Source organism: Anser anser, assembly GCF_964211835.1.
Source record: "Anser anser genome assembly, chromosome: 2".
NCBI lineage: Eukaryota > Metazoa > Chordata > Aves > Anseriformes > Anatidae > Anser > Anser anser.
The window spans coordinates 125,379,759-125,401,068 of NC_139721.1; the positions used below are offsets into that span (position 1 = coordinate 125,379,759).

Sequence of the window (21,310 nt, forward strand, 5' to 3'; positions counted from 1 at the left end):
CACTTCTATTGTCTTTTTTTTTTTTTTTTTTTTGATGTGGCACATGGTAGAGATGCATTTCCTCTGCTTTTTCTGCTTTTTCCTCTTATTGTAGCATGGTAAGGACTTTCCCCCATTTGTTCTCTAGGCTGGCACATAAAATCAGTTAATTGTAGTATTTATCTGACCTGGGGTATGCTCTGGGTGAGCCTGTCAAAGCAACAGCATGTTCTTTCCATTCAGTTCACCTTTACCCCTGCTTTCTCCTGCACGTTGCCCTGTTCCTGACTGTCAGGGTACTGAGGTTTGGTTTCTTGTCTGAGTCCGGGTTTGTGTTTTTTGGAATTTGAATATTTCAAATACAGGAAACAAGAAATAGAAATGGATACCGGATGGCATAATTCATTCTGTCTGTAAAGGCAACTAATATTCTGCGCTACTTAAACTCTAAAGAGGGTGCCAAAAAATCAAATTATTTTTGTTTGTTGTTTGAAATCAAATTACTTTCGTTCATAGGTTGAAAATGTTAGAGCTTCATACTTTATTTATGACGTGAGCTAGCTTCCTCCTCGTTTTGTGGAAAGTTGGAAAGACAGACTGTTTGCATCTGCTGATACATCACTTTGCTTTTCTGCAGCTTTCATTGCACAGTTGATGTAACGTTTCCGGTTAAATTGGCTTTATTGAAAATAATGAGATGTTTGATCCTCCCTTATGTGATTGGGAAAATTTGAAATGTAGGTTTAAATAAAATAGTGTATTCTATATACTGCTAATGAACTTGTTTGGAAAGTGCAGACGTGTTCTCTTTTTGTAGTATTTGTGCTAAACTATTAGGCTAATACAGCTTAGAATATCATTCCATCCTTATTACTGAGAACAAGAGCCTCAGAAGAAAAACATCAGGTTCAGGTATTCCTTAGAACGAACATATTTTCTTTGAGTGTGCCCAGACTGTAAAACATTGCTACAATAGCTGTGAAAGCTGTTCTCATCCAAATCACAGTGTGGGAGAGCCTGGTATGGGCTGACAAGCAGTCTTCCAGGACCAGTAAAAAAAATACATATGTACTATCCTCACACTCTTAAGAGTTGTATACGAGTTAAATTTCTATAATTAGCTGCCCTGCAACCTGCTAAACAAATGTAGTGATGTGTGTATAGATTAGTGATAACAGATGAGCTGAATTTGTAATTCTTTCAATGACTTTTTAAAAATGTATTTGTAAAATTGCAACAGGGATTCAGAACTTGTGTTGTTCAGGGATTCAGAAAGTGTGTTATGAATGCAACATAAACCTTTCTGAGCAAACCAGTTACATGCTGATGGTCTCTGTACACATCCATTTGATCAAGATACTGCTGGTAGTATTTTTATCTGGAGGTTATCATCCCCATTTAGCAATGAGCTTTAGTTAAGTCAGCATCTCATGTTCGTCAGGCTGAACCCCTGTGAAGACTGTTGTATTTGTTTCCTGGAGAGCTCTGTTTAAGTTCCTGCCATCACAACATTAGGAGTTAATTTAACATGAAAAATATAACAGTGGTTTGAAAGAGGAAGTTCTTGTAGATCAGGTATCATCTGTAGGTTTGTATGTTCAGAACAGGACCACGTTAGCAGGAAGTAGATGATTCATTTAGAAAAAAATAATTCTAGGTAGGGAAGATGCAGAAATGAGCTTCCTCTTAAAATATATGTGTATATATTTAAATATATATATACAAAATTCTTCCCTATTCCGTTCCACCCCTTGTGCTTTCAATGTTAAGATTCATGTAAAATACTGTATTTCACTTGCTCCTGAAAAGAAGCCTGAACTGTTTCACATAAGTTCATACAAAATTGAACCTCAGAGAATAATTAAGACATTTCAACTCTGCAGAATTACATGGTATGCACAGAAAGTGAAACTATTTTTCCATTCTTAAGCCGTTTCTTTCTGAAATATTTATGTGTGTTTAGACTTTATATTATACAAAGTGTATGCGTTACATGGAAACCTTTCCTTTTCTGTTGGTGATTTGGATAAATGAACTCATGCCTTTTCACAAGAGTCTGGCTCGCTGTATTTCAGGAGTGTGAGGCTGAGGTCTCTGACGGATGGTGCGTCTGTGGTGCTGAGTCTCTGCAATAGATTTCTTTTTCTGCTGCATCTCAAGCCTTCCTTGGCTAATTCCTGCTTTATCTGATTGTCACTACTACTAGCCCAGTGCTCTTTTCTTAGGACCTTTTGTGATTTGATTCTTTAGTGTTCTTTCTTTACCTAAAATGTAAAGGCTTAATAATACAGCCCCTTAGTTTTCATTCTTCTTCTTTGCTCATCTCACAGCTATTCTATGGAGTTCTCTATCTTCCCAAACGTGATGTATTAAAATAACTTTGCTTTTATGTACTCGTTATGTGAAAGTTTGCCATTTGTGTCTGAATCCAAAATAGGAAAAACAACAACTGTTGTTATGATGGTGCATATAACAGAGAGAATTAATAACCTTTTTCTTGCATGAAAGTCATAATCACATGCCTAATACAGCAGAAGGTGTAACATTAAGTCTGTGACTTCATAAGGTTGATGCTAAAACTTCGTGTGAGTAATGCAACCTCTGATAATTTAGAATAAACTTTTCAAGCAATCCTTTATGCCCTGTGAAGAAGTATTTAGGCATTTTCTTCCCTTTATGTGTGTGCGTGTGCATGCATGTGTGCACTTCTGTATTATTGCAGTTTAGACAGTGTAGGGAATTTCTCATCCTACTTCTGTGGAATTTAACTTTTTATGTAAATGTAACAACAATTTCTTGTGGTAGTGGACAAATGTAGCTAAATGACATGCTAGCTCCCTTGAAAGGTGTTATTTTCTGTATTTCTATTTAGCTAAGACAGCTTGACAGTTAAAATCTAATCTTCTTTGACTTGTAGATTCAAGATGCAGCAAGTCAAGGCTTGAAATTTGTTGGAATTATACCTCAGTACCATTCCCAAAAGAACTGTCTTGTCAGCTCCTCTCTGACACCCGCCAGTAACAACTCTGTGCAATCAAGAGATAATAAAAATGTTTCGAATTGCCCTGAGGATCAAGCTTCGCTGGATGGCGAGAAAATAGATGGCATTAATGGATGCGATACTCGAGCACCAAGCGAAGAGAGTGCTGACCAATGCGCCACGTCCAGGGAAGGCTGGAGGGGTGAAGGACAGGCTACTGAGGAGCCCAATTTCAAGTCTGTGAAGGGCAGTGAAGAACAACCTGAGAGCCCGAGTGTAAGAGAAGCGACAGACACGCAGAATGGAGTTGCAGAGAATGAAGCGCCAGCACGATGCTCAAAACCCCTTACCGGCAGTAAGTATGGCACTGACCTCTAATACATAAAAGCCAAGTTTAAAATTGCCTCAATTATGTTCCCAGCTCCTTCGGGGCTGGGAACTTAGCACTGTAAAAGCCAAGAACGGGTGCACCGACTGAACCACTTAGCCCCATTTCAGCATTGTTACGCAGTTCGCAATCACTGAGGGTAAGTCGGATGGCAAATGAAGAACTGATATAACCAGGTGCAACTGTGTTATGTCCTGTTCCTATGCCTCAGTGGAAAGATTTATTTTAGTCCGCTGTTCAGCTGGACTGGTTGATTTCTGGGTTTGTTGTGATAATCTGAGAACTCTGGATATTTGATATCTGGAAATCAGTAGTTATTTCTGTTAATGGTTCATGTTTGCTAATTCATAATAATGGTCCTTGTGATAATGGTGCTCCTAATAATTTACCTTCCGATTTTCATATTTTTTAAGGTTATTTTTCACAGACTAGTTTTCCCTTTCCCTTTCCCTTTCCCTTTCCCTTTCCCTTTCCCTTTCCCTTTCCCTTTCCCTTTCCCTTTCCCTTTCCCTTTCCCTTTCCCTTTCCCTTTCCCTTTCCCTTCCCTTCTCCTTCTTTTCTTGTCCCATCCCTTCCTCTTCTCTCTCTTTCTCCCTTTCTCTCTCCCTTTCTCCTGTTCTTTCTCTCCTTCTCTTCTTTGATTTATATCTCTTCAGATATGCTTTCCAATTTTAGATGTCATTTTATATCATCCTAAAAAAAAAATAAAGTCTCAGCTGAGGTCTCAAAGTTCCCTCCTTAAGGTGTTCGTTTCTCAGAGGTTAATTCAGTAGCAGAAATTGTAGTTTAAAATAGGATGTAGACCAGAGTAATTTAGAAAATCAAAATTCATCAGAAAAAAGATTCTTGCCCCCTCTTCACTTTAAATCTTTCTTTCCTATATTTGTCTACATCCTAGGAGAGATTGTGTACCCTTATTTCTATTACTTTTTTGCTTACTTTTCTTACAAGTTATAAATCTACATAAGGAAATTCCATCTACATTCCTTTGAGCTGGTACTGTCCTTGACTTCAATTTATCGCTATTCTTCATGTTTCACATAGATTCGGTCAAACAATCCTGGCCCTTTGGGGATTTTATAGTGTAGGACTGAGAATGAATATGCATTCTTGGACTATTTGGACTTGGACTATTGTCTTGGTTTCCGTTGCATTTTCATGTAATTAGGTTTTTGTCACCAGATTTGGATCATTCTTCAGTAACCTTTCACTGTACTATCCTCAAATTTTTGGGGCGAGGCAGCAGCCAGGTTTGGTCAAAGCACTGCTATTATTTGAATATTTTGTTTTATGCTAGAAACTTACTCATTATAGAGCCCCTTTGAGTTCTATAGTTCTAAATTAGATATCTCCAACTCATATCAGACCAGTTCTTTCTCTTTTTATATATCCTGTCCTTGAGATAGTTAACCTAGCAATTATCTTTTTGATGCTACTCCCCCCACTGAACTGTGGAAATCGTTTGCTGCAAGTAACCATGTTCTTAATATTTCTGCATAGTGGGAAGCTGACCACCTCAAATCTTCCTAAACTTCTGTCTGAAACACCCTAGCTGATTTTATTACAGCTTCTGATTTGCCAGATAAGAGGTTTTATTTAAAAAAAAAAGTGGTTAGTTTCCTTATTTATCTTTCTTTCTCTGAGTGCTTTTTGGCCTTATTTATTTTTCATGTATTTTTACTGGTGAGTTATGCAAGTACTTTCCAAGAGTAGAAGTCTGAGAAGGCACTTTTATATGACAGAAAATGAAATAGCTCACCTCCAGTAGGATTTTCCCGAATCTATTGCCTATACAACATTGCTGACTTCTTTATTACTCTGGTATGGCTTTTTGTTATTACAGCACTCCCTCTTCCTCCCATGGAAAATGTATTTCAGTCTTTGGCACCAATTCTCCATCCTTCCTTGGGAACATGAAGGTAGAAAGTACCAGGTGTTTTTTTTCCCTGTTACCCTACTTATTCCATAGGAAGTGATCACTGTTGAACTCCTTCTTCCCTACATTAAACTTTGTGTGGGGGGGAGCGATATTTCTTACCATTTGTGGAATCTTAATTTTGTCCTTTAATTTAGGTTTTATACTATTCAACAGTTATTTTTATGCTGCTTCTTTTTTTTGTGCTGAATATTTTGTAATGCTCATTTACTTTCCCTTTTGTTAAAGGGAAAACAACATTGATAATTATTTTTTGAACAAGACACAAATATGCCAATGCTGTGTTCAAAAGTCCCGTGTTACCTAGAACCAAATTGAAGGTGTGTTTGGCCATGCTTGAGCAGTCAGGCTGTCTGGTGAGAACTTTTGTCAGTTGTAACCGGAACAGTGGGAAGGACTGGTGTAGTAATGGTTGCAAAACCAAGTGAACCACTGAAAGACTCCCACACGTTTTAAACATGTGTTGTCAACAGCCCAGTGTCAAATCCAAGTTATCATCTCCCTATGGGTTTCCTGTTCCACGATTTACTATTGTTAGTAAAATGTCTTCGTATACACCAAAAGATCTCAATTTCCAACATGAGTTTGTTTTGGGAGTCAGAATCAAACTGAGTGCAGAAGTTTTATGTGTATGCTCTTCTGAGTTAGGATTTTCATCATTTTGTTCTTTCTAAACAATTAGCAAACGGCAAGAAGATCCATGTTAATTATTCCTTTTAATTCTATTTTAATCACGGTCCATGTCTGAGATCTTTAGGTCTCTTCCTCATGTTTGGTTATATGGTGAGCTTCCTGCTTCCAAGTGCTGCCAGCATCTCCTTTCTGATATTATTTTCATTTACACACTTCATGCTCAGAGACATTTCTGTTAGAGAGCAATCTTAACATTTCTCTTGACATTTCTTTCTTTACTGTAATATTTGAGATTAGAATATAATAACTTGGAAAAAAGAGGAGCTTGTTGAATGAATGGATTTCACTTGATGTTTTTGCCCTTTGTATTTATTTAGAGGGATTTTTTTGGCTCTTGAAAGTCAATAGTCAATCTGCACTTAAATTTACTTCCAACCTGAGAGCTGTGAAAGCTCAACTTTGCTGTCAAGTGACTTTTTTGCAATTGTAAGAGGAGATATGGAACAGAGTCTAGAAAATGTTCTCATTTTTAAGACTGTTCACAATTCTACTTTCAAGATTCATTTGCTGTTCTGTCAATGTCTCGCCTTGGCTCAGACCCAGAGTAAATCAACTAACCAGCTAACATTGTCTCTCTATTTATGATTCATTGTGTTTTCTTTAAATGAGCCTACTGCTTGCTGGTTCCGTGCCATAGCATTATCAAAAACAAGTTATTTGATACTTCATTTTAATGGCCACGATCTGTGTAATGCAGTTTCTCCTAAATCTGCAAGAAGATTTCACATTTGAACCATCCTTAGTGTTACACGACTTTTAACAGTGCATTTAGTAGGCAAAAAGAAGTACTCTGGGCATTAATTTTTAGTGATATTGAGACTTCTATGGTACTTAATGCAGTTTGTGGAGCTTCTTTGGTTTTGTATCTTGGTTTATACTGGTAATTGTAGCAGGGGGACTGTCCATTAGTACACAAGTATTGTTACCTGTAAATGTTTATTACCAACAGTGAATCCGTTGTTAGTAACAAATATTGTAACAGCAGTCAAAGTGCTGTGTTGGGTTTGGGGTTCCTCCTGTGTTGGACACTGCAGAAATGTAATAAGGAGAAAACAATGTCCAAAAGTATTTGCAGTTGCACCATATAGTCAGGCAAGGGCAGACAGTGGGTTCTGCATTGTTTTAGCTGAAATACCATAACGTGGTTGTTGCATTACTCCAATTTTTACTTTTTGGTAGAGACAGAGATCTTCGTGCTCTTCAACAAGCCTAAAACCCCCCAAAGATGCAGCCAGTATTATACGGTGACCATCCCTATGAGGATCTCCAGGAACGGGCAGACTGTCAACAGCCTAGAAGCAAATTGGCTGGAGCACATGACAGATCACTTCAGGAAAGGAGGCTCCTTGGTAAACGCCATCTTCAGCCTTGGAATGGTAAATGGTATGGAAATCACAGAAAGCATTATGTTGCGATTATTTTCCTTTCTCCTCTAATAGAGGTCATTATCTTTGAAGAGAAGACATTTGGGAGGTGCTTTTAATATAGGCTTGGGGCGTATTTGTTTTAAATCATCCTATTTCAGTGAAGTGGAATGAAAGCACAGGAAATATTTTGGCATTTGAATAAGGAAAGCTGAGATCATGTATTTTATAAACATAATAGAGATTCTGTAACTGCAGAAATACACAGACTTAATCAACAGTACCAAGTAAAATGAATTAAATTACTAAGATTGTAAAGCAGATGACATAAATGGAAGAGCGTCTTTCTTCTTAGCTCTCTGGCCACATGCTGCGCCTGGGTCTGATGCTAGGGCGGTATAAGGACCCTCTAGTTTTATCTGGCCAGTATCTAGCCTGTTACTCCCATTTCTTGTACAGGATATTTTCACATTTATGGCACAATATTTTTATAAAAATCGTCTGTGCTTCTTGTTTTGTCCTAGTGATACGAGTTTCATGTGTGTGATGGGTCAGTGATGGTATTATTAAGATGAAAAGACTAAAAAACAGATTTTTGCTGTGAAAATGTAGCAGTGAATTCAACTTAATACTGTATGCAGCCAATCTGTGCTACATTCCTGGCCACAGTGGTGTCTCTGCAGACAAGCCTGTTGCACAAAGAAAGATTTTGGTGCATAATAGGGATCTTGGAGACATAACCAGGGGACCATGAGAACAAACCAAGGGAAGTACTTGAACATTGAAATGTTGAACTTATAGCCAAATTAGTTTTAGTGGAAAATTACGTCACTAGTATACTGCACAGTTAAAATGCTTATGGCTGAATCCTTGTAAATGCTATGAATCTTTCACCTAATTTCGGTTTGTTTTGCATTCTTCAAAAGGGATGTGGTAACCCATAGATTGGGCCCTGCTACTAAGTAACATGGGTTTGTGCCACAAAATTATAGGAAAACTGCTTCGAGAGCATCTTCTTCCCATTTTGCTGCCAGTTAGAATTCCAGGGCCCGTGATAAAACACAGTAATATTAGTTGGTTCTGGTAAAAGTCAATTGGGAAATTAATAAGCAATCCTATTTTTTTGTTTTGTTTTGTTTTGCAGCAAGTAGCAAAAAAAAAAAGGTCTAAAGTTCAGTTGATGGAATGCTTTCATACAGCTTCCTGGAAAGCCTAATTGTTAGTTAACTTATTTAAAGCCACGGTCATTTATTTTATGTGTATAAATTGCAACTCATCGAGGCAAAACTAATTGGCTGTATCAGGCTCAGTGTTTTCTTTAATAAAATCTGCTTATCAATGTACTCTAAAATGCTTTAAACACAGCATTTTTCTGTTATTTAAAGTTCTAAAGTTCATTTATGTAACAGCTCTGAGGGAAGTTCATGTACTTGGACACCCCAGTGAGGAGTGCTGGATAACTGCCTACAGACATAGATAAAGTAAGCTTGAACGATGACATGAAAGTTTCTATGCAAACAGGACAATGAATTATATGAAAGTAGACAGATTCATGATTAATTTAGATTAGAGACTGAAGATGAGCAATTAGTAAACATTTTTTCTTTAGCATCTTGCAGTTTCAAGAACAGTTTCAGTAGTCAGAAAGCTCAGAGTTAAGGCTTTTAAAAGGGTATCAGTTAAAACTGTTAGTTAAAGTGCTGTGACTATGCCCGTGCTATTAGAAGGGTATTTGCTAAGAACATCTGTAAGTCAAACATCAGTTGCAGTTAAGTGTTTATGACTTCAATCCTAACATTTTCCTATGCTTCAGAGCAGTAAAACAGATTTTCCAGTCTTACACCAACCAGGGTAGGAAGGGGGGAAGAAAGAGGAGGCTGAAGGCTTCTTGTCTTTACTTTTTTCTAGTCCTTTAAGGCAGCTTATCCATCTCCTCACAGCTGATCTCTGTATTCACTGATTAATCCCTTTCCAAATCAAGGTAATATTAGCATACTTTATCTAATTGGTTATATACATTTCTTTGTTCTGGGAACTGGTTTTCTCTTTGCCTTAAAGTATGAATTCATTATTTTGCTTATTAGACTTAAAAGCAGGGTTATTATCTTCTTCCCCCTTGTCCTTGGAATGCCCAATGTAGTAAAGATTTCCAGATTATCAGCAGACATAATTTGTTTCTTTCTTCTGCCAACAGTTTAATAACTTGTATTTAAAAGAATTGTAAAGTTCACTGATAGCAACTGTTTATTTTTGCTTGTCATGCCATATAATAATAAACAGAGATACAACACACTTGCAAATTACAAAATGTAAACCATGGAGTGTTACACCATATATTAAATGTTTTCAGATTTTGCTAGTAAGTTAGAAACAGCAGCATTAATTATTTAAATTTGGAGTTGTTACTTGCTGTTACTTCATCCAACTCATGTCGTTGCTAATGCTGCTTGTAATCCCAGGTGTAACTGATGCTGTCAAATGATCTGAAGTGATTGTAGGACTTCACCCATTCCCTCTTCTAGTGAGAAGTAAAGACCGTAGCAGCCAGGTACAAATGAATACCACTGAAAATGGAAAAGATGTAACAGGAAGGATCTTTTTCTTTCCTTTAACAGCAAGTTTTCAGTCGGCAGTGTAAGAGTAGGTGAGGATGAGAAGGGAGGAAGAATCAAAGCTAAGGTTATACTTTCATGCATTAACAGAGTAATTACAATCTTCTTCATTTTTAGTTGTTTTGAACTACAGTTCTTTAAATACTGGGCATTCTTGTATTTGTTTTACCATTGTCTGTGAATTTCGTGGCTTTCAAGCTTAGAAAAAGCCAGCCAACCGGCCATAAAAAGTTGACAGGACTTAAAGACAGAGCAAGTAAATTAAACAAAATATGAGTCAGTTGGAAGAGGAAAGTAGTCAGGTTTTTAGAGGAGCAAGTTGATTGTCTGTGTTACATTTGCACTGTTGCTGACAGAGATGAACCAGTGATGTATTTGGCCAATTATTTTCACCTTATCCACTGAAGTGGCTGGAATTTTTATCATCCATATGGAATTATTTTTCTGCGCATAGTGAAGGTGAAAAGGTTCAAGGGAAGGGAGGAATATAAATTTGAAGCAAAGGCCAACATTCAGATCACATTGCACATAGAATCATAGAACCAGATAGCTAGTTTTCATCTCTGAGAGCACCAGCAGCCTAAAGGTTAGTTTCCTAGATGAGGGAGATTTGTAGTTCAAAGACAACACAGTGAAAATTGTTGCACACTAGAAAAGCTGTCATAGCAAAGAAAGATTTTTTTTTTGCCATATACTTCTTGTAAATCAGAAGCCAGAACATCAAAATAGCTTTTTGTCAACAGAGCTACATCAAATATTTATACAACCAGTGAAAATAGCTTTTTGTGCACAGCGGGATACCTTAATGAAAATGCAGTGGCAATAGAACATTTTCAGAGGAAGGACAATGATTGTAACCTTTGTGTTCTGAGCCCTTTCTTTAAGAAAGAGTGAAGTTATGTCAGTTCAAGAGGAGAGACTGGGAAATGATACCATAAACAGCAAAGTTATAATAGCTTCTTTTATTGGCATTACTTATTGCCCTATTGCAAATGAACTAATATTTGGTATTATTAATGACCTTTTTAATGCAGGCTAAGTTCCAGGAGATAAATATTGTTAAACAAGGCATTACCAAAAAAGAATACAACTGCACCAGAATCAATAAATACTTTGTGTGAGAAACAGTGGAAACTGGAAAGACCAACTCACCATCTAAAGCTTTGGATGGCTGATCTTTGTAGGCTGGTTAGGTAAGATTCAGCCAAATAAATGTTGGAACCTGCCATGCAGGTGTCTGCATGAGTTGGAATTCAAAAGTGTCATTACAATTGGTGTAAAATTGGCCTAGACCAATACAGTCTGTGTTGTGATTCACCTTATCCCACGTCAGACATGTAGAAGAGATGGGTGGGTACATTGGGGTACGTGATGTAGTGACAGAAGATCTAGAAAAGGCTGAGATATGTAGCGCCTCCTTTGCTAGGCCTCAGAGCTTGGAGGCAAGGTTCAAGGAGGTGCAGGACTAGCAGCATTGGATGAAGATCGAGACATAGGTTGCTTGAGTTCTGAGACCAGATGGTCTGCATCCAAGGGCGCTGGGAGAGCTGGATGATGTTGTTACGAGGCCGCTCTTAGTCGTCTCTGAAAGGTCCTGGAGATCAGGGTAGGTCCCCAACACGTGAGAAAGGCAAAGGTTGCACCTGTCTTCAAAAAAGACCAAAAAGACCATCCAGCCTCACTTCTTTTCACTGAAAAAATCACTGAGTGCCCTTGAAGCACATTTCTGGACACATGAAGGAGAGGAAAGTCATTGTGAACAGTCACCATGGATTTAACAAGGGTAAATCATACTTCACCGAAGCAATTGCCTTCTGTGATAAAATGACTGGATTTGTAGATGAAAGGAAAGCAGTGGATGTAATTTTGGGTGACTTCAGGAAGGAAGTTTTACAGTGGCTCCCACAATATTTTCGTACCAAGTTAGGACCCAGCAGCCTGTATGGGAAGCCAACTAGACAGTTAAAAAAAACTGGTTGCATGGCTGGGCTCAGAGGGTAGTAATTATAGGTCACGCTTTGCCTGGAGTAACAAGTGGAGTACCACAGAGCTCTGTCCTGGCATCTTCTGTGTCTTACAGTGCTAGCAGTGCTGCAGAGGAGGCGAGGGTGTGTGCTTCTGCCAGGTCTGCAGATGATCCCATGCTCAGGGTGCGGTTGATGTGCGTCAGGGTTGGGCTGCTGTTCAGAGGGACCTGGGCAGGCTGGAAGAACAGGCCAGCAGGAGCTGTTTGAAATTCGATGAGGACAAATGTCCTGCCTCTGGGGAGGGAGAAGTCCTTGCACACACGAAGGCTGGAGACTGCCTGGCGAGGTAGCAGCTCTGTTGAAAGGGCCCTGGGCAATGTTAGTAGGTGGCAAGCTGAGCATGAACCAGCGGCGTGCCATGGCCGTAGAGAAGGCACCAGCATACCAGGCTGTATTGACAAGAGTACAGCAAGTAGTAAAATCCTCCTCTACTTGGCACCCAGTAAGGCTGCGTGTAGACCACATAATGTGCCCAGTTTTGGGCACTTCCCCAAAGGAACAAGGAAGATATTCACAAACTGGAGCTGGTTTGGCAGCAGGCCACCATGACAGTCAGTGGCTGGAGCACTTGTCCTGTGAGGGAAGACTGAGGGAGCTGGCTTTGTTCAGCCTGAAAAAGGGTCAGCTTTGTCGGTCCTAACAGTGACTGCTAGTGTCTGAGGAGATTATCAAGAAAATGGATACAGGCCCTTGGCTGAGGTGCATGGTTGGAGGATGAGAAAGAACATGGGTAAATTGAAACAAGACATGTCCTAGTTGGATATAAGGAAAAACTTTTTCATCATAAAAACAGTCAAACTTTGGAAGAGGCTGCCTGGGAAGTTGTACAGTCTCCACCCTTGAAAATTTTCAAGATACAATTGGGTAAAGCCCTGAGCAGCCTCGTCCGCTCCTGCTTTGAGCAGGAGATTGAACTGGAGGCATCCTGAGGTCCCCATCCACCTCATTATTCTGTGATTCTGTGAAACTAAGTACTGAATGAAGTAATGGTTATTTCTCTGCATCAATTGTAAAAGAGAGCCTTGATGACTAATTCAACTGTTGACACCTATGCCATAAATATGTAATGTCAGGTGATACGAATCTCACCTGTAGAACATGATTGTGGCCTAAGTTGCTGCAGACTTTACAGCATCTGTGGGATAAAGGTATTGCAGGTAGGCTCAATGAATCTAACTCCTTGCCCTTCAACATCTCTGTGTAAGAGTTTCCCTGAAGTTCCTGCTAATCCTGACACTATAACATGGGTTCTGTGTGCCTCTTCTCCAAATGACAGCCCTTGTATCTCTCGTTCTGATTTCTCTTTTCCCTGTTATTCTTAGCATCCCAAATGCTTCATATGGGATGAAATTCATGGTCCAATTACTCTTTACCTCCCCTTTTTAGCTGGAAAGGTAGTAGCTGACCTGTAAAAGGGAAGGTGTAGTGCCAAGGTGTGAGAATTGGCAGACACGTATGTATGGCCTGAAAGTTTAAGCGTTGTGGAATGACAGGTAGAGGGAAGACTTGGTTATAGTTAAGGTGGGAAATTCTAAAGAGTGTCATCAAGCAGTTTCTCTTACAGAGTCCTTCACCAGCATCACTCTTTTGAACAGACACCAGTATGCAGCAGCTGTCGCTCCCTCATCAATTTTCCCCTTCCGGTTTTCTCATTCCTATCTGGTTCTTTCCCAGCCAAAAAATTAATGGATCTTAGGATTGATGGGATGTAGCCTTCGACCGTAATCACTGTACACCCAACAAGGAAGTGCAGTCAACTTTGTCTGCTCCCTGTAGGGTCTCACAATCTCAGCTATTAGTTTCTAAAATGTTGCATATGTGCCATAACGTTCACATATGTGGGAGCTGTGAACTGTGCAAGTGGAATGCACAGCGGAGCGAAGCATGAAGGATGATTTATGAGAGAGTGTAAACACACGCATGCTGATTGTGTTTTGATCGCTTACTAATTCGCTAAGCAAATGTGTGGGCAGAGCTCAAGCTGCAGTTGTGCCAACAGTGTGACATAGAATTTCATTAACAGGACTCACTATACAGAGGCGAGAGCACTGCTAGTGTACCAAGCTTCCCTTACAAGACTCGGATATCTGTGTGTAGTGGTGATGAATGGGATTCTGCTTTCAGCCCTAGGTGCTGTCCTGTGAACCCTGCTTTAGAAAAGTAAAAGGTTATTTGCGTGCTGTGCATCCTAAAATAGATTTGGGTGTGGGCTGGGGTGTTGGAATGTGATGTATTGCACAGAAGTTGGGTTGGTTCCCGCTTTGAAATGTAGGACCTAACAAAATGCCATTTCTGTATAAAATATGGTAATAGAGTCTTGTGCCCATTTGGATGTGACAAGCTTGTTCTCCCTATGTTTTCCAACCTGTAACCCAGCTTCTTTAGTGATCTTACTTGTTATTTCACAGCAAAAATGAATGTTCACCTCACTGAGATGAGAAATCTATCTAGATGACAGGAGGTACTGCTTTGTAGTCCAGTTTATCCACTTTTGAGCACCGTGTAATAATGGCTTTAATCACTGTAGTGATGAGGAGTCTTTCTCCCTCATTAGTCTAAATGGAGTTACCAGAAATCTTGTCTGGGGAGGTTGTCAGCATGAAGGTATACAGTGTATTTTTCTAGTTCTTTGAGTCTCCTAACAGAATCCCAAAGAGAGTGGGAATTATTAAATGGTTTACAACTTTCCTCCTCCTCAACAGAAATAGTTAATTAATCTGGTTTTATGTTATCTATGAGTATTTGCATCTGCTCATTTATAACTGAATGACTTGATTGAAACCAGCAAAAATAGTAGTGGACCATGCTTATCGAAGCAAGGGGGTGTGCAGATGCCTTACACCTGCAACAACGGTCTTGCCACATGTATTTCTAGACACGAGCCTTCAAGTGCAGTCGTCTAGTTTTTCATGGGCTTTGCATTTCTAGGTAATAAACTGAGTATAGGTTATATAAAGTGTTGACTAAGACTGTGTTGACAAGGGTAAGAAGCCTTTTAATCCTCTTCATTCCTCCTTTGTGAAAACTGGTTGTGAGTTTGATATGTGATGCCACCCTGCTAGCATTTCTTGACCAACATCCACCAGGGAAAGTAGGAGGACCTGTTGAAACAGCTAAGCAGACTTACCTACAAGTCAGTTGGAGGATCTGTCAGTTTGACATGCGTGCTGCAAGGAACACTGTTTTCCTAAAAATGCAAAGAAACTATTGTGTAAAATACAACACTCAGGCCAGGGATGAACAAGGCCTTTATAATCAGTTGTACAGGGTAAATGTGTTATTTAAACCAGAAAGGCAGGCTGAGGAACATGCTTATGACAATGTGACAGGAGTTCTCTGTGTTGATAAAGAGTACAATACTGTTTATGTACTATTTTTTAGAAATGACTATTATTTCATCATTTATCTTACTTTAGCAAGGAAAGGTAAGTCAGTTTTTTCAATTAGTTGGAGTCTATTGTGTCATGAAGCTGATAAAAAATGAGGGCTTGCCCATGGGAGTGACTGCTGATAATCAAGTATACAGCTAAGTTCAAGGAGAAAGTGGTGCCGAAGTAACTTGAATAGTATGTGTACTCTGAAAAAAAGCTGAACATGCTGGGAATACAAATGAGAGTAGAGAGCCACTAAGCCAGATGGTCAAAATGCCTTTATAAATTGATGAAATAGTTATGAATGTATCTTTTCTTTCACAGCATTCAAATATGCCAGATCATCCTTTGTCCGCGTAGATCATTGTAACTGTGGTGCCCAATACATATATAGGGTTCTGACTTGGGAGAATGAATGCATAATGTTGTTAATATCAGCGTACCTACAAAAGCCCTTGAGAAGTTGATATAACATAATACATGGTCTTCAGCCTGTAAATGTTTGTATAACTTCATTTAGGTGAACAGTACTGCTGAACTGAGGGCTGAATTCATCGTGCCTGCTCAAAATGCAAGAGCTGTGTTTTTTGATGACAGACTCTGGAATAACAGAGTGGACAGTGATGGCTGCTCTTAAAAACTGCTAGAGATATTAGTTTCATTCATTTAATATAACTGGGCTTTCAGATGGAAGTCCATGCACTTCTCCTATTAACATGCTTGGAACAACATGCTGTTAATAAATTCAAATGCCTCATTACACACGGGTTGTCTTCCATAGAGCTTACTCATAACCCTACGTTTTCACAGATTCCTTTCATGGAACAACGGATGGAGTATTTCTCTTTGAAGATGTTGCTGTGGAAGACAGTAAAACCATGCAGGGCTACGATGCTATTGTTGTAGAACAGTGGACTGTACTGAAGGTATGTGTGCAGTTTTTCTTAGATTTTTTTTGTTTTGTTTTTTGTAAATCAAATTGCTGGATGGAGGCAGACTTACATACTTACCTGTCCTTCAGCAGTTGCACACAGGTGACTGGGGTAAAGGGATCAGCATTAGTAATGTCAGTTAACCACACTCTGGTTTTGTACAATGCTCTTTTGATTTTCATAAAATCATTAAGGTTGGAAGAGACCTCCAAGATGACCTAGTCCAACTCTCCCCCTCCCACCAATATTATGCAATAAGTTGTGTCCCTAAGCACCACGTCCAACCTTTCCATAAACACCCCCAGGGACGGTGACTCCACCACCTCCCTGGGCAACCCGTTCCAGTGCCTGACTGCTCTTTCTGAGGAGAAATGTCTCCTCATTTCCAACATGAACCTCCCCTGGCACAACTTGAGGCCATTCCCTCTTGTCCTAAATATTTTTGATATGTGATACTATTTTGATGCTTTCCATACTTCATTGGGTGGGTGGGAAGAGAGGGCAATGCGAGTGGTGGCGAGCAATGAATCTCAGGGCTGTCTGTCCCAAAAATACAGGTGTTTGCTAGATTAACTGTAGAGTATCTCCATTGGTTGCAAGGGGAATATGACCATGCGGGTCAGTGTAGTATTGCAGTTAAAAAGGCTGTGGCCCTTTACATAGACTTATATGGAGTAGGAGTGCAAAAATAATCACATTTTCTTCTGTCTGGCCTCCTTCATATGCTGAAAAAAACGTATGTTCTGGGTACATCCCTGTAAACAAACTGTGCGTGTCATAGATTGACTTTTTATTGATCTAAATGCACACTCAGATCAGTAAAACCACCGTTTAGATCAGTCAGTACAGATCTTCCACAGCAAGTTTGGTACACAGGTAGGTATTTAAAAAACTGGTCTTAAAATACTTTGCTGAAAGAAGCAAAAAGATCACAGGGGTAAAGAAGAAATTGTTGGCTAACTTTCAGATTTTTTTTTTTTTTGATTTATTGTTAAATTACTCTGGTCTGCCAGAAATATATTTTAGGTATCTATAAAGGCAATGCTTGATCTTCCAGCTTAGAACATATCGTAAATGGTGTGAAATCCTAAGGGAGACTTAAGCAAGGCACATACATGCCAAAAGTATGGATTACTAAAAGTAAGGAAAATTGGGACAGATGCTAGACTAAATGTGTGAAATTCCAAGAGGCTAGGGTTAAGAGTTTGGTTATTAGATGATGACTTTGTAGTGTAGCAAGAAATGGCCATATAATAATGGCTAGAAACTTTTTGAAGAACAGTGTAACGTGTTAACAGCAGCTTTTCTTGTGCTAATATGCATCTGAAAAAATGAGAGCCCTCAAATGGCACTAGTGAAGGGCCAGGTGCAAACAAGCAAAAAGGAGGTAATTTAGGTCATTCTTTATGCAGCAGAAGGTAGATCTGTGGATCGCATTTCTGGAGAATGCTGTGGCTTCTAAAATTTAGATGAGTTTGGGTAGAGAAAGTCATCTCTTCCACAGTTCCTGTCTTCTCCACCTCTATCCATGCATCTGTACAAGCATTTTAGTTCAAATGAGGTGTGCATTTCTGAAGGGAACCCCCCCGGTCCTCCCCACTCACCTCACCTCACCTCACCAACTGGTTTCAGTAGAAACTGAACCATGTGCTGTGCTGAGGAAATATGTTAAATATTTGGGGCAGGTATCCTACGTGCTTGCCGTGATATTACTCTCCCGTAGGTGTCCCGCAGAGCCACATTGGAGACAGCTTTCTGAGTTAAATGGATTCTTGCTCTGAATCAGTTTGGCTTTTCTCAGACAACCAGCGAGAGGCTCTGTGAGACTCAGAAGGATATTGCAATGTAGTTACACATGATGCTCCCGATGTACCTCGTAGTTTGCTCTCGGTGGACATAAGAAAGTTTGCCTCAAGCTACATGACAAGGACAGCATCTGATAAAGGGAACCTTGTGATGGCAGTGACTGAAAGCTAGGATACAGCCGAGGAGTGTCTTCTGGCAGGGCCCCTTGAAGCGTGAGAGCCCTGGAAGGTAGAGCATCATTTGCCCTAATCGTAGGAGCAATGCCTTTCTCCTGGTTAACTGTCCCGGGGTGGAGGCACAGCTGGTCAACAGATTAAGGAACCAAGCAACGAAACCCATCTGGTGTGTCAAGAGATGCTGTAATGCTGCATACCGTGTCTGTGTGAGGGCTAACGTGGAGGACCTCTTGTTCCAGACACAAGATTTGGTTGGTCTGTGTGTAGTTTCAGAAACTGGCAGCATGTACACAACTTGCTGGTGTGATCAGATTGTTCTCTGCTGTAATTTGAAATCTGGATGCTGGCTGTTTCCTGGCAATTTTGCTCTTCTGAGGTCAGGTGCCCGTCTTTTGGGGATATTATGAGTGCATTACACGCCGATCTGAAAATGGAGGAGAAAAAGCCTGCTGAAGGAGGCCGAGGCATTGAGGAACTCTTGGCAAGGTTCTCCCCAGATAGAGACAGAGCAGAGCTGACCACCTCTGTTTTCTTCCCCTGAGATTTAAGTAACTTCTTGGATATTTCATGCCTCGTGCTTTCTGAGAGATAGCAGGCACAGATAAGTAAAGTTATCAAATGAGTGAAATAAATACTGGGAGCCGGAAGAATCTGTAGGCACTTGCCCAGTGTCCAAACCAGAAGACCAAGTTGCCTCTCTGTTAAATCCTGTTGGAATTCACCCTTATTGCTGTAAGCATGGAATAATGAAGGGGCAGAGGGAGGGACTGTAAAATGGGAGGAAGGAGACAGTTCGGTAATGACAGAATATGTCCTAATCCAGTAAATGCTTTATTTCTATTACGGGTAGTTCAAAATATTATCAGAGAGAGTATTGGAGCAGTGGAATGCCTCATTATTGTGGAATTTCTTATTTTTTGATACAGGTTTAGCTGTGATTTAGATTAACCTTTTCTGTTTGTTATTTTTGTATATACCAAGGCAGCAGTAGAGGCACTGACAGACAGCATGACATGAATGTGTGTAATGGATTCTGGTTTTAAATTTGCATCAGATCTGATTGTCTGGATGAGCTGTGAACTTGTTCAGATGTGGTCTGAACTGTGCAAGTTTATTGTGCTGTATCCCAGTTAAGAAGAAACAAATGAATAGAATCCCAGCCACAACAAAAGAAAGCTGTTTAAGACAGGAAGACATATAGCATGTACTGATGCCCTCAGTAATAATATATATATATATATATATATATATATGGAGAGAACCTTTCTCACTGAAAAGATAAAGTTTTGCTGTTTAATCATAAAGGCAAAAGAGAGGGGCTGGCACACCTCTTAGCAGGGAAAGTGCTGCCTTTTTAATTGCTAAGGCTAATAGAAAAAACAAGCTGAACAGTGTGATGCACTGGGTCTGTGTGTAAAATGTCAGTTTGCAGAGGATGTAAAGCTTGCAGCTGTCACAGTATGTGGTCCCGCCAAGCAGCAGACAGGATGTAATAGCTCTGAGTAATTTAACTCTTTCTTCTCAAGCTAAGTAGAGCTGTGACATCCTCTGTGAATGACCAGAGGACTTCTAATGACAAAATGCTGCTCTCATCCCTGTCATTTTAACTGTAAAAATGTCAGGGCATGTTATTTCCACTGCCGTCTCTGAGATCTAGCCCTAAAACTTGTATGATGGTTTTAATTCTGCTTGTGTAGGCAAATGTGTGTAGACAGCTCTGATTAATCAAAGCCTGCATGATTTCCCTCTCCCCAACTCTAATCTGTCACCTTCTCTCCCCCATTAGCCATGACAAAATAGCTAGTACTGTCTTTAAAGTAGTGCTATAATATTTATTTTTGATTTCTTCATTGTTCTTCTTCTGAAGTCTTGTTCATTCTGAAAATATTGTCCTTAATTTACAGATATTTTCTCATTGAAGATCTTCAGCTTGCGATTCATCACTTTTTTATTTTCTGCTGTACCATATCTTTGGTACACCAGCATGAATAAAATCTCAAATATATCACGGTGTTGCCATTTCCCTTTCAAAACTGATTGGGGTCAGTGTCTTCTGTAGACATGGTAAATCTTTTACCATGTGACATGTCAAAAGATTTAAAAATGATCTCTGCTGAGCCTAGGTTGCAAGTTGCCTTAATGTAAGCCTTTAGAAAAATTCGCTGGACATGAAGATTTGATTTGACTGTAGATTCGACTTAGGTCATACGTCAATTAAGCCAGTTCTGTTTTAGGCATAGAAGAAAGGCTTGACGAGGTCAGCAAAGGAGCTGATGGCGATGGGCATGAAATGCTGTTCTGTGAGTGACCCTCTTTACCATCCAAAAGACATCTATGTTGTCTGGGCATAGTATTTCAGTATTTTGCCCCTTGTTGTTGTTTAAGTAAAGCTGAACAAAACCTTCAGGAGCCTGTTATCTTTAACAGGTTTTTATAATTGTTATTTCTTTCTTTTATGTAAGATCCAAAAGCAGCATAAATACCTACATATTTGTCTACTGAAATCAGTAGACATATGCTCTATATAGGATTAAAATGCACAGGTGAATCTATCCTTTTTTTTTTTTGGATAAATTTAGCCATATGAATTTGGAACTTTCCAATACTTCCTTGTGGTGCTCAAAGTACTGAAATCTGACAACGCGAACATTTCTTCCACTTGAGTAAAGGACACTCGAGCTAAATGGGTAGAAAAGCACAGGATTTAAAATAGTCTGAATAAAATTCACTTCCTATCTGTAACGTTTTGCCTAGGTTTGTGACATGATCACAGGTAAGAATTAGTTCCCACTCAGCCATAAAATCTTTCAGGAAAAAGTGAGCATACCAGATCTGATCCTTCCACTTAAGAAGCAGCTGTAAAGAGGCATTTCAGACCTCTTTTATTCTTTATAAAGTCTCACAAAGGGCGCAAGTCTTTTTCACAGCAGGTCATCTTCACCCAGGCAGTAGGGCACTGGCTTATGCACCTCCTTGACCCCGTGCTGCTGCTGGGCAGGTAGAAGATGGGCCTTGGCATTTTAGGGGAGCAGAGGAAGCAGGCGCT

General features: G+C 39.6%; 1 protein-coding gene across 1 annotated transcript in view; it reads left to right on the forward strand.

Moving 5' to 3' along the window:
• RFTN1 (raftlin, lipid raft linker 1) overlaps positions 1-21,310 on the forward strand; it is a 96,298-nt gene that overhangs the window by 62,377 nt on the left and 12,611 nt on the right. Inside the window, exons 5-7 of the mRNA XM_083825120.1 lie at positions 2,897-3,314; positions 7,156-7,359; positions 16,161-16,276. Of these exons, the coding sequence (XP_083681246.1) occupies positions 2,897-3,314; positions 7,156-7,359; positions 16,161-16,276 (738 nt within the window). The remainder of the gene's footprint in view (positions 1-2,896; positions 3,315-7,155; positions 7,360-16,160; positions 16,277-21,310) is intronic.